This window comes from Nerophis lumbriciformis, linkage group LG04 (genome assembly GCF_033978685.3).
Source record: "Nerophis lumbriciformis linkage group LG04, RoL_Nlum_v2.1, whole genome shotgun sequence".
In the NCBI taxonomy this organism is placed as follows: domain Eukaryota; kingdom Metazoa; phylum Chordata; class Actinopteri; order Syngnathiformes; family Syngnathidae; genus Nerophis; species Nerophis lumbriciformis.
In genome coordinates this window covers 27,807,501-27,822,452 of record NC_084551.2, presented here as the reverse complement: position 1 = coordinate 27,822,452, position 14,952 = coordinate 27,807,501, and the positions used below count along the sequence as shown (strand labels likewise).

The 14,952-nt window shown below is 39.8% G+C and overlaps 1 protein-coding gene across 9 annotated transcripts in view; it reads left to right on the top strand.

Annotated features, from left to right (window-relative positions):
- LOC133598525 (protein MTSS 1-like) overlaps positions 1-14,952 on the top strand; it is a 90,435-nt gene that overhangs the window by 24,158 nt on the left and 51,325 nt on the right. For 8 of the 9 annotated variants that reach the window (XM_061951267.1, XM_061951243.1, XM_061951258.1 and 5 more), the window contains exon 3: positions 1,437-1,510. In XM_061951267.1, the coding sequence (XP_061807251.1) occupies positions 1,437-1,510 (74 nt within the window). Of the gene's footprint in view, positions 1-1,436; positions 1,511-1,977; positions 2,030-14,952 lie in introns of those variants that run through there. The other variant, XM_061951299.1, reaches the window with a different exon arrangement.

Genomic DNA, 14,952 nt, shown 5'->3' with positions numbered 1-14,952 from the left:
CAGTTGTTCAAATGCAACAATACATATATGTAATGATAACTTGAGATACGAAAGAATGCAGAAAAATGGAGGGGGAGAAAGAGAAGCAACCTACATTAACCTTGTAGATTGTTATAGTAACAATAGGTTAAGCTTTGTCAGTGTGCCATGTGTTATACCCAGTTTACCCGAGGGTAACAACGTTAATATATGTTTGTGGTTATGTGCATGAGTGTACGTATGCATATGTACTTGTATATGTACAGAATGTGCACATCCGTAAAAGACGGTCAGCTTGAAGACGTCTGTAAAACCAAATCCATGCACCATTTTGACCAAAAAACTACCATTACATGTTATGTAGACCACAAGGAAGAGTTTTAAATGTAGAAAAACATAATATAACCCCTTTAATGGAAAAGTTGTTTTTTGTTGTACTTAGAAACTTTAAAATGAATGTACTCCCCTTCAGAACACTTTTGTAAGTGCCTTGGAAAATGTGTTGCGTGTCTCCGTGTGGCATGTGTGACTGCTATAGTGTTGTTTCTTTTGAGACCAGGTATCAGTTAAAATGCATGTTCACATAAGGGCACCAACAAAAGAGGATTTCTCACATTATTAACTAGATCCACTCGACATCCATTGCACCGGTCGCCCAGGGGCGGGGTCCCCACGTCTGCGGTCCCCTCCGAGGTTTCTCATTGTGCCCATTGGGTTGAGTTTTTTCTTGCCCTGATGTGGGATCTGAGCCGAGGATGTCGTTGTGGCTCGTGCAGCCCTTTGAGACACTTGTGATTAAGGGCTATATAAAAAAAAAATTGATTGATTGATTGATTGATCGATTTAATCCCACACGTGTGATCTCATTGATGAGAGGTATGTTGTGTCTGATGTTATCAATGTATGCTGGTTAACCTGTCAGCAGGCCTGACACTAAGGCAATGTTGCCAGACACCAAAGGATTAGTCATTTTGGCAGCCATAAAGTGTTGTCTGATAATATTAAAGCAAAATGTAATTTTAAACCGATGTTGTTCGCAGTGAATAGATTGACATACTTCGGTCTGCCGTGTCGCTTCACCTCAGACTGTTTGCACTGCATATACTTAACAAGAGAACAAATAGTGGCTCTGTATGACTTTTGCCTGCCCAAGGGCCCCTTTTTTGTTTAGCTAGGGCTAATTGTTTATCTGTCAGCCTGGTCAACTTTGCTTAAACACCTTTCCTCAGTGGAACAGTGCCTGGCTAAGACTTTGACTTTTACAACAATGCAGGGCACATTCAGGCATTCACTGAGGCACCTGCTTGTAACAGTAATGCGTTGTTTATGTTCATGAAGTTAATTACTGTTCCTCAGTATATCCTATCCAACCTAAGGTGGGTTGGAAGCACTGCTTCTGCTGCCATTTATTTATATCGGTTGTGTTTTTGTAACTTAAGTTGTTTTTTCTCTTTCAGGGCCACAGTGGTCGCCTTGGCTGCCTTCTTGGACGCATTTCAGAAAGTGGCTGACCTAGCTACCAATTCAAGAGGTAGGAATCCCAAAATCCGCTTGTCTGCGTCATTAAGCTTGTGCCCTAGCAACGTAGATGTCAGAAGTTATGAATCACCTGTGCCTCACTGTCACAAGCAAAGGTGTTTTTAAATTGAGCAGTACTGGTTTATCAGTGGACAGACATTAAGATGCTTCATTAATTTTCACCAGAAACCCGGTCCAGTAGTCACCCCGCTATGCTGAGAAGTTCCTTATTGGTTGTTTTCTTTACCATACAGACAGTAAATTCATCACTGTACTGTTTGCAGTTTGTTTGTGTTCTCTGCACACTACCCTCACCCTTTTCTTGGCCTCTTCTACATCTGGACTCTCAGACAAATCCTTCAAGTATTTGTGCTTGAGAGTAAGAGCCCTACTATTCCCTCCACTGTATTGACTTGAGCTGTGCTCCCCCTATTAATAGGAGCTGACAGAGACACATACATTCATCACCCTACCTGCTGAAGTGAGCAAGACAGACAGTGTGACGGTGTTGGGGAGTAACTCTAACTAAAGCGTGGGTTTTCTCTCATGGTTACTTGCAAATTGCATAGTAGTGATGTTTAAGTTAATTCTGCCAGTGTCATCTATTGAATCATGTGTTAGTAGTATGTACATATTGTATCTTCATTGAGTAGGATGAGTAATGTTTTACAGCCCCCAAAGAAGGAAGAACATTAAAAAGAGGTTTGGAGCAGACAATAAACATACCTCAATTTTATGGCGACCTGTCCAGGGTGTACCCCGCCTTCCGCCCGATTGTAGCTGAGATAGGCTCCAGCGCCCCCCGCAACCCCGAAGGGAATAAGTGGTAGAAAATGGATGGATGGACTCCGATGCCACTTTTTTCTAAAACATTACAAAAATAACCCTAACACCGGAGGCCATTTTCCAGTTGCTAATTTTGATCAATCTGTCTACAGTAAATACAACTTTTTGACATGTTTTTCTGGTAACTATAATTACAAGTAGCTGAGTAATAAAAGAAAAAATGCACACAATTTTAGGTAAACACCCACAGTGAAGCCCACAAAATGTATTTCAGAATCTTTTGGGAATTTTGTGGTGTATGACTTGCTGCATACTAACTTGTCACTATAGCACACAGCTCTGTTAGAATTTACAGAGTTTGTCATGTGCATTTAATGGACCTCTCAGGGAGGCTTACGGAACAGCCATTATATATGTACTGTTTGTGTGATCTGGCTATTGTAGCTTTGCTATTAATGAGCACCTGTTTGTTTTTTATATCTTCATCAAATAGGTGTTCAGTAAGATTTCTGACACAGACACCATTTTCTGTTTGCTCATCAGTAAGCTGGAGGCTACAGTCACATCGTATACTGATGATGACTTTTCCTATATTCTCTGGCATCAAATAGAACAAGAAAGTTCCAAAACAGACCAATTCCCCCAAGCAGTACAGTTTGATTGTTTTTAGACAAAAAATGGTACTAAAGTGTTCTACTGTAAACAGGGCTCTCTTTGACTAACGATTTACATAGTCGAATCTGATTTGTAAAATTTTTGCCCATAATTTTTGGTCAGTCGTTTTTGTAGTTTTTTTTTTAAGAGTGAACAGTTTGTGATGATATGTGGCCTTAAATTTACTTGTGCAGCCCAAAATGATCCTAAAACCATAATAGATAACAGCAATTCTATAGACTCATAGACTGGTGATAGCAGCTAGCACCGCTAATCGCTTTCTAGCTTCAATGCTAACATGAGTACAAAACACATTACTATCTATAGTTTATTAATTAGTTTAAATAATGCTTTCCTAAAATATTTCAGTGTGTGTTTAATTACTTTTTAAGCACATTCAACAATACCGGGATAGTAATGATAACCATGATACATTTGGTCACAATAACCGTGATATTAATTTTTTTACTTGAAATTAAGCATATATGATTTTAGTTGTGGAGGAAAGGGGAAGACCAATCGACAAAACCTATGAAGACTTGGAAAGCAAACAGAAACACCCACAGAAAGGCCCCATAGTTAGATAGATCCATGCTGGAATGAACTGCAAGGCTTGTAGATGTTGGGCAGCAGGGTTAAAAATCCTTTGCCAGTGGCGTATATCATAGTTTTTAACTGACGCTGTGGTTTCTGTGGTGTTCTAACGATAGACTAGTTGAACTATAGATTCTGCGGACTTTGATATGGGACAGACGTTATTTTTATAGTTAACAGTTGTAAAAGAAGAACTATGGCACTGTTCTCAGTTGCACCATTGAAGCAGCAAAGCTCAGACACATTTTTCTTTTCATAACATTTTATGACTGCACGAGTCCTATTCAGAATTTAGGTAAGGGGAATGAAGGTTTTTAATTCCTAAAAAAATGTTTTATTAAGAATTTCTGTTTTAAAGAAAGACCTGTTTCTGCATGACATTCATGTTATAAAATGAGCTGTTGAGCCTTGAAGCTGTTGCTCTACTTGCTTGGAAAGCGGTGGCTCTCGTGAGTAGAGTGAAATCTATGACATTCCAGGAATTCCATGCTGCGTGAAAAATGTTTTAGTGCATTACTGGTGTGTACAGCCTCACCAGAAACGATCATTTCTAAGCTGCAACTTTCACTGTTTGACGTATTGTTTCATGAAATAAAGCCCCACTTTGGGACGTTTTAGCCTCCCTCTCGCATGATTCCATATTTATATTGCATGTTTTCAAAAGGTTAGACAAACCACTTGTAAAGCTGAAGTGTATCTAGATTTTATCCAATGACTTAATGAGTTTGAACTTAAACTAGCTGTAGCAATGAACCGGTTGAGTTAGTTATTACTAACTAAACCGCACAATCTAAAGAACCAGAATGGGCAGAAAGTTTGCCTGTGTTTTGATTTGCATAATAAAATTAAAGTTAACTTAATGTGTTTTGTGGGTGCGAGCGTGCGTGTATGCGCACTGCATATAAACCACTGCTATCCCTCTGCGGTATACCATTGAATAAGTATTGTGTGCAAGGTTGACAGAGAAAAATGTCACCTCTTTCTCGCTCTCTTACTTTCTCTCTCTCAAGTAAGCATCAACTGTGCCAGATGAGTCAACTGCACACACAGATGAAGTCATATTATACCACAGGCTAAACATGACGAGTTCAAAAGAAAATGATCATTATTATCTACTCTAATCTTATTTTCTAGAGCATTCAAACATCAGTAAAAATGCATTTTTTTTCTTCTTTAAAATTATTGTAATAGTGAAGATGATTTGCTCATATATGTAGAGAACACTTATTTAATTTTTACCCTTTACCCATGCCCCTTCTGTATAAGCAGTTGTATAGATTTAAACTGTGTGGCATGTCTTGCATGTACAAGAACATGTGCAAGGAGCGTTCTTGTGTGGTTGTATGTATATACACGTGTGTGTACATACTTGCTTGCTTATGCGCCTACTAATCCCATAGCCCTGTCTAAGGCTCTACTTTACTTCAGAGTGAGTTTTGACACATCTGCTTCTTTGGGGAGGATAACGACTCCTTGTTTGAGCTAGCGTGTAGAAACATGTTTGTTTTTCAATCTATTAAGATTTCCTATCACATTTATTGTGACCAAATTATCACGGTTATCATTATTATTGCGGTATTACTGAATGTGCTCAAAAAAGTACAATCTTTTGACCAAGTTATTTATTTATTTTGTACTAACTGACACACCATTTGAAAACCCACTATTTTGCATGCATCGTGTTTTTCTTAAAAAAAAAAAAAAGGTTATTGTAGAGAATTCAGAACTGTTGCATTTGAAACGATTGTATTGTTGATAATTTATGTAATTATTGTTATTATTATTATTATTATTATTCAGTATCAATAATGCTATTTCAATTGGTATTTTTATTGGTCCAGTTGTAGTGCAATAATGTTCATTGTAACTGCTGTGTTATTACTATCTACTGCACTAACTGTTTTTTTGCGATCATTTTTGGTATCCTATTTGTACATATCGTATGTGCTGATGTTTTTCTGTTGTTGTTGTTTTTGTTGTTGTTTCTGTGTCTTATATGAACAACAAATCAAAGATTGAAGTGACAAACTTGCCATCCAAACAAAAATAGCAGGCAAATCTACCGTTACAATCTTGGTTACTGCACTTTATTGAACATTTCTTAAATGTTAGAAATGAGAGCAGAAAATGTTTCGTCTTGTTAATTCAACCTAAAATGTTGGTTGCAATTTATTCAAATAATTCTCTTACAAGAAATAACAGGAATATAGGAAACTTTACCTGCAGTGTCCAGTATTCAGTAGTATTTTACAGTCACAGTGATTATTTTATTTTAATTTTTTTGCTTAAAGTGCCTGAATCGATTTCAACTCACTGAATCGTTTCGGATTGTATCGCTCTAAAACTAATGTTATCCCTGAATTGTATCGGCAACATCAAATTATGATTCGGATCAAATTGTTTTTAAAATTAATGGTTACACCGCTAAATAAAATGATCTAAAAACTATTATTATTATTTATTCTTTCTGGCGGGCTTTGTGGCGTTCTTTGTTAAGATGTTCTTGAATGCATCGTAAAAAAACAACCTGCGTATAGAACAATCACTCTATCAATAGCTTGTAGGTGCAATGTGCACAATTAAATAGCTTAGTTGCTCAGACAGTAATGTGTTTGTATACGTTTAGATATTGTTTCTTTATTGGGAAAGACGTTATTGTCTCTTGTTTTAATGATCGCATTTAAGGTTGTGAGCTGGCGCTAGTCAGTCCGTGAGTTTATCGAAGTACAGTTGTCAAACACGGTTTGTCAAAGATTTTTCATTTAAAACGGTAATATTTAATACTAGTTTTATCATTTAATATTACATTCCTAATTTCGACCAACCATCTTTGTCTGGTTTCTCACTGGCTCTCCTTATGGAATAAATCATTATCCTTCAATTCTCTTAAAGCTAGTTTTAACTGGCCTGAAGTCCAAGATCTGTGACTTTTAAATACAGGGTTCTGTCCACACTGAAGCTGTCTTAATCTATACTGTATAACCATCGCCTAAACCAATGCACTGCCACTCACTGTATGTGTAAAACACACTTGGACCCTGCTAATTGCAGCTAATGGTGTTTTATAAATCATGATTATAGTATTTGTTTCTACGATCTTGTGCTAGTGTTAATGGAGGATGTATAATTTTACTATTCACATAAGACCTTTCTTTCAGATTAATTCTCTATTGTGTTTAATGAGAGACAACATTAGGTAAAGGGTCTTGAAGACAGACGTGGGAAAGTTGAGTTAACGTGCACTAATAGCTCAGTCTTTATTAAATGAGAATGTGAAACAGCAGGGTCCAAAACTCTAGAAGGGCTATATGAGATTTGTAATGAGTGTGTGCCCACATGAACTCCATTCAGTTTGTCCAAAACACTGCACACTAATCAGCGCATGCATGCCATGGGTCACACTGAACCGTAGTCTACATGTGTTCATATCAGTTTGAATGAAAGAGATCAAGTGTGTCAATTATAATGGAAGTGGTAGAATCAAATAAGCTGGGCTTCTTCATTCTTAATTTCAGACATTTTGTATTTATAACTATTAGCATGAGTTTGTATCTTGTTCGAAATAAATGAAAGCAAACCAACTTGCATATGTATACATTTTTAGCAGGCCCATGCTATACCGTACACTCTTGTGTTTTTGCCTTATTATGTGTCACTGATTAATATTAATAGCCTCCTGCCACTGTCAACTCTGTCGTAGACTTCACTTCTACTTATTCACTTACTACCAGCAATCTTCCTGCTTTAATTAAACAAGTTGCTTATCTAAATGACGAGGATCTTGTTGTCCATTGTTACCTCTTAAATACTAATGGGAGAAAGACAAAACAGTAAATATACATAGTGGAATCAAGAAGCAACTTCACTGGAATTACTTGAAGTTATTTCAGTGCTCTATGTGATAGACTTCCATCCAACTCACCCAAAAACAAAAAAAATGTTTGGGTGTTTCCTCCGTGCCCTACTCAGTTCATGGCGTGGCCTCTTATTACAGAGCAGCCTCAGATGCTGAAAGAGCCCTGCCTCAATACCCCCTTTGAAATGTCTCTCTACCCTTTTTTGTACATTTTCTGTCCTCTATCTAGCCCAGAATGTTTTCTACGTACAAGTACTGTGGCTCTGAATCAAGTTTCTGTTCTCCTCTGTCTGACCTGACCCCATCATCAGAATCTTGCAAATCTCTGGAAACAGCATTTAAATCACTTAATGGGTCAAAGGCACAGACTCGCACATAGATTAACGATGTCTTTGACAGACACAAACTTGCACAGCCGTGTGTGCATGTGCACCCTCAAGTTGATGCTTTCATTACATATATTAAAATACTGTAGGTAAAATAAACTTTTGTTCAACTTTATAAATGACTTCTAACATCTTGATAAGGTCACATGATTAAAAAAAAAGCTGTGTCTTCTTAGATAAGAAAAATAAAGAATTTGAAAGATTCTGCAGCCTTCTTTTTTTAACATGAACAGCTGCCCTATGATATAATACATTCACAGATGGGCATCAGCATGCCCTTGTCTTGGAGTTTAGGGACACATATGTGAGTATCTCTGTTTGTACCTGTATAAAAATAGCTGATCATCGAAAAGGATGGAATAAAAGCAAGTTTTGTTGTCAGGCACATAGAGTAGGCTAAACAACTTAATTTAGAACCATAGCGACAAGCAGTTGGTGTTTGTGGGTGTTGTCTTTGTTTACACTGTGTTTTTGTTCAAACATGAACCTGGTCAGACCAGTGAGCCGTGACAAAAAAACACTCACAAGCGTCCATGTTGTCTAATTTTAGGTTTTCCTTTCTTTAATAAGCAACACTGAGCAGTTGAACTGAAGACCTCATTTCCCTTTCGAGCTCGGCTCACCAAAAACAATCCAGCCTCTGTACTATAGCAGCATATAGACTTTTACAGACTCTCACTAGATTGCACAGATACGGTGCTACCTTACAAAACCTTGATTGGAGCCCAAATAAAACAGAGGAGCATTAATCTGGCCATGGTGAATGTGACTTTGACAGGAACGTTGGCTTTCCATACAGACTACAGTGAAATAGTTTTTTCCTATTTTCCTTGTGGCTTTTTTCTTACTTCATCAACCACATTCTTTATTTTCTTACCTTCTCCAGTGTTAACTCTTTTCTTTGTATTGGCACCCAGACCGTCTGCATTTATGCTTGCCAACCCAGGTGTGTATCAGCAGAGGCCATACCGTTTTTTGGTTCGTCACAAGGAACTGAATGGTACATCAAAAAAAGTACAAGATTAAATCTCAGGCATGTGCAATGTCCGCGAAAACGGGGAAATCCGCGTTTTTAAATATTAATTTTCACGCTGAAACTAAATTTGATGAACGCTCACCTCAGCCGCAGGGACTCGCTGTTCCTCTTGCCTAAACGTCGCACTGAGTTGCAGGATAAGGAGACGATCATGAGCACCGAAAAAAGTTTGCTAGTTAGCTAACCATCTAGCTAACTTACTTGCTTTCGCCTCTGTTTGCTCTCCAAGCCACAACGCTGGCGGCTGTCTACTTTTCTGCTAATCATGAGTAAATGATTACAATCCGAACACTGCTAGTAATTGATTTGATATATTTTTTATTTATCAGTGGCCAGCGAGAATTTATATTTTTGACGTGACGGGTGTAAACCGAGGTTACAACAGGATAGCGATGCCAAATGTTAAACGTATTCTGAGTTCTTTGCATGCATGTTATAGAATTTTAAATTACATTAAAATTATTCAAATGCTAGTAAATGATCTCCTAAAAAATTTTTAATTTTTTGGTACATTTCATGGGACATGGACGTGTCAAAAACACAGCCAAATGAGGTTGGTAGGTGAGAATAAATATAAAGGTAAAATATAGTGTAGAATATACCCAATTGCAGAAAATGTAGTCTTGATTTTGAAAATGTTTTTACGGGGCTTGCGTGGCAGCACTCTGTGCCGATAGAAGTTTTCCTCTTTTTCCTCTCAAAGGTTGCTCACATTAGTTATGCACAATATTACATTGTTATGGCAGATTCGATGAAATGACGGTGATCGTTGGCGATATTAACATTTAAAAAATAGGCTGCGCTGCATTTCCAACCAAGCATGCCACGTTCATAACTAACAACCAGCCAACCACCCCTGGGTGACTGATAGACAATGGACTCTAGTGATGGTAAACGTGATTCTTTTACTGACTTGGGTACCTGTTAGTCACTAACCTAAGTAAATCAATTCACTTGATTCACTTGATTCATTCATCACGAAAGGCATGCGCAAAAGCTTGCACATGGTTACTGTATGCTAAGGCTCGCCCCCACTCGATTCAGTCAGCACACAGCGCATGTGTAGAATGTTGCACATGATTGGCAACTGCACAAGTCTCGCCGTCAACAGTCACAAGGCGTAGGGACTCGCACATTAGTAACAAGTAATCCAACTTAACACCCGCAAAAGGTAATGCTACACAACTTTATAGGTAACAGTATTAATTAAACAATTAAGTATAAGTTCACTTAGTCTTGATAAACAGCAGCCTTTTTTCACACTTACCGTATTTTTCGGAGTATAAGTCGCTCCGGAGTATAAGTCGCACCGGCCGAAAATGCATATATACGTCGCACTGGAGTATAAGTCGCATTTTTTGGGGAAATGTGTTTCATAAAACCCAACACCAAGAATAGACATTTGAAAGGCAATTTAAAATAAATAAAGAATAGTGAACAACAGGCTGAATAAGTGTACGTTATATGACGCATAAATAATCAACTGAGAACGTGCCTGGTATGTTAACGTAACATATTGTGGTAAGAGTCATTCAAATAACTATAACATATAGAACGTGCTATACGTTTACCAAACAATCTGTCACTCCTAATCGCTAAATCCCATGAAATCTTATACGTCTAGTCTCTTACGTGAATGAGCTAAATAATATTATTTGATATTTTACGGTAATGTGTTAATAATTTTACACATAAGTCGCTCCTGAGTACAAACTATGAAAAAAACTGCGACTTATAGTCCGAAAAATACGGTAATTACTTTATCTCCAAATTTGCAACAGTTAATGAAGTTGTAGTTTTTGCCAACCACTCATGTCTATCATTCTCTGCCTGTGGGCTCCTCATACAACTACTAATTATATTAATGCAATTTGAATGATATCGCTATACATTTTGAGATAAACAAAAGTATGTTATGTGAGGCAGAGCCCTGTAGTGCAACACCGCCTGTTGTTGGTCAAAAAGTGGTACATACCGAAGAAAATGCTCACAACTGTTCAAGCTTTAGATATTCCCTTAAATTACGAGTAAGCAAAATAGACTCAGCACCATTCAATATGCACTGTTACAGGACACTGCAATAAAGACTATAATCTATAATCCACCTCATTGTTAGTGATGTGTTGATAAATCATTAGTCATGTAGTTGTCGACACATACAACATATAAAAGCGAATTCTCTGGCCAAAATAAAAACTAAATATAAAAAACAAACCAAACAACATTACAAGAAGGCTCCCAAAAATATTAGAGAAAATGAATACATGATTACATCGGTGCCCTACCCTCCCGCAGAGTTACCCACTGGGTGCCAACAGGCACGCCTTTTAACCCCAGAACACAATTCATTGCTGTTCTCTAGGCACTCCTGCTCATTTCCCGAAACCTGGAAATGCCCCCGCGCGGATTAAGCAACAACAAACACCACAACAAGTTGCACGGCAAAGCTGCGTCGGTGTGCACATTCAAACAAATTATCAAGTAGCGAAGACACGTTAAGCATTTAAAACACTCCCCTTCTTTTCTCAACTGCCATCGTTGGCCAGCGCTGTAAAGCTGGTTGCTAACAGAACGGGCCGCCTACCACTGGCACAAAGCCCCTATGAACAGCTACAAAAGCGGGGGTGCCCAAAATACAGACGACCGTAACATCAACCGTGCACAGAGGGACCTCGTATCCATCTACCTCTCAAAGACACACCAAAATAACAGATGTAATACCATTTGGCCAAAGACATATGTCCTATATATACTATGAGCAGTACAATGAACGTGTTCCTTCGTATGTGACTTTCGTGCATAATCTGATGTATTCACTTGTTTGCACGTTATGATAGCACTCTGCAATGGCTTTTTTTTGTTTTGTTAGTCCTTTATCTTTTGTACATTTTGTTCTAATATTAATGAATCATTTTTATAGTTTCAATTTGAAATGAAAGCCAAGTTTATTTAATTTTTTTATTTTTATTTTTTTTTTATTTTTATTTTTTTTATTTATTTTTTTTTTTATGTCCTGTCCAGCTTCTCAGGCAAATCATATAGTTGATGTAGATGCCCATGTCGGCTGTTCAGATTTACTTTACAAAAGAGAAGTGTAGGATACTTCTCTTGTTGCCTTATTTGTATTTGACTTTATTAAATGTATTTATATTATCATTTAGTGCAGCCGGGCCGGAGCAGGAGGGGATAGAAAGAGAAAAAAAAAAGAAGACAGAGGGGGAAATTGTGGGGACAAGAGGGGGATTAGACAGAGAGACAAAAACAACAACAGCAAACAACAACAACAACAACAATAGAGCAACATCAGCAAATATGACATGTACAAATATGATGGTAAAAGTAATAGCAAATAAGCAGTTAGCGGAAAAAAAAAAAATAATACAGAAATGACAATGAGCATTATTACACTACAAATGGATCAATACAAATACCAATAGAAATAGCGCTATTGATAATGAACAATACCAATAATTTACCTTTATTATCAACAATACAGTTGTTTAAATGCAACAATACATATACGTAATGATAACTTGAGATACGAAAGAATGCAGAAAAATGGAGGGGGAGAAAGAGAAGCAACCTACATTAACCTTGTAGATTGTTATAGTCACAATAGGTTAAGCTTTGTCAGTGTGCCATGTGTTACACCCAGTTTACCCTAGGGCAACAACGTTAATATATGTTTGATGAAACGTGATTATGTGCATGAGTGTAAGTATGCATATGTACTTGTATATGTACAGAATGTGTATATGTGTTTGTACAATGAATGTATATGTACAGAATGTGTATATGTGTTTGTACAGTGAAAGTATATGTACAGTATGTGTATGTGTATGTTTGTATATTGAATGTGCGTGTGGATGTACGAACATTAGGTAGGTAAATATGTACTGTATTTGTGTATGTATGTGGGAGCGTAGGTACCTATGTACGTATGTGAGCATATGTGAATTTGCATGTACAATACATTCGACTCCCAGAGTGCGTGGGAGCCAGAGCACGGCCCCATCACCCCCGAGAGCCCAACCCACAAACAGGAGGCGTGGTGCCCAGGGAACCAGGGACCACCGCCCCCACGCAGCCAAGCCGGCCAGCGACAGGAACCCCAGAGCCCGACCCACCGTACCGCCCACAAGGGCCAGCAGCAGGCCGCAGACAGACGCACCCGGCAGAGGACAGGGCACGAGAAAAGCAGGGGACAGCCAGACCCCAAGCCAGCGAGAGACCACACCCCACACGGGCAGAAAGGCGAGACGCCCCGCCCGAGGGACCCAGAGACTCCCCGCAACCGGACGGGAAGACCGCCCCCACCCCACAGGCAACCGGGCCCCCACGAGCCCACCCCCCACCCCCGGAGAGCGCGGCGAGGCCAGCCCCCGGCCACCCCACCCAAACCGGCCGCCGCAGGACCACCCAGGCACAGGGCCACGGGAACCACCCACCCCACCCGCAGGGACCCCAACGATGGAGATGGAACAACCAGCAACCGCCCCGCCGAGCCCCCCCCCTGAGGGAGGGGAAAAATTAAAAAATAATATTAATAAAATATATTTAAAAAAAATAAATAAATAAATAAATAAATTAATTAATTAATTAAAATAAAAAAAAAGAATTAAAAGAAGATCACAGACATGCTGACAAACAAGGTCACTACCCCAGCAACTGGCCGACTCGCAGCACCTTGGAATACCTTGCAGCACCAAGCTACCACAATAGACGCAGGGACTAGGCCCAACAGGCCCCAACCAAGACGGGCACCCGGAAGGGATGGACAGCGGGACCCAGGAGCTCCAGACACGCAGTTCGGATGCAGTAGCCTGAGGCGTCGACCCCCGTCTGACAGGCAGGCCCAGAGCGTACCCCCAGAAATATACATACATACATACATACACACATACACATACACATACACACATACACGTATACATACCCACACATACACATATATACATATACATACACATATGTACACATACACATATATAAACATACATACATACACACACATATACATACATATACACAGTTCGTCAGCCCCGACAGCCATCACGCGCGCGCGCTGCCACCAGTCACAACATCAGCCACACCCCTGCACCAGACCCAGCAGCCACGGGCGCCCACACCACAAACAAACGGCAGCAGAAACAGCAGCCGCAATAACCCCAGACAGCCAGCACCAGCCAATCAAATCAAAGCGATCAAAGAAAAACTGCGACCAGCAACCACACGCCACCAGGGCCACGGAGACCAGCCGGCGCCAGCCCGCCGGTCAGCCCGAACGCCAACACGCAAACAAGAGACACCAACAACCCCCCCAACCAAAAGGCCCCCCACCCCAACCCAAACCCGCACAAACACACCACCGCCCAAACAACCGGGACACAGCATCCAGACCAGACACGGGGGCTGCGCCGCCACCACACCAAGTCACCGACAGAGACCCCACAGCGCAAGGTCGGGCCACACGGGCACGGACCCCATCCAACAGGAAGTGAGACCCGCGCGACGCCACACACAAATAAATAATAAGATTTAAAAAAAAATGAAATAAAATAAAATAAAAAAAATAAAATAAAATTAAAAAAATAAAATAAAATAAAAATGAGTAATAATAAAAATAAAAATAATAAATACATTAAAAATAAAAAATATATATATAACAATAATAAATGAATAAAAGCCTGGCAGGCCACCAGACCGCAGTCCCCGCCGGCCGACGAGGCAATGAGGGGTGCGCCGAACCCCAAACCCCCCATGCATGTGTACAAGGCCCCCAGAGTGTCTACTGTGTAGTTAAAATTAGGAGGTCAGCCGTTACAGCCGACCTCCAGTCCCTATTGATGTGTGTACTGTAGCGTGAGTGAGATATGTATGCTTGTGGGAACTAATAATGCGATTAAAATTGGGGGACATCAAGGTCATGGTGGGTCCCAACCAAACCAAGCCCCCCAAATCCTAAGTGTCTAATATGCAGCTAAGATTGAGGGATGGACGAGCAGGGGACAAGAAAGGAGGACTGGAGCCCCATTGGAGGCATCCTCAACCCCCCGCCATGCCTCCCCGCAGGACAATCCCCAAAGTCCTATATATGTGTGACTGTGTGCGCTATAAGTAGGAGGAGTAGAGGGCCCGGACAT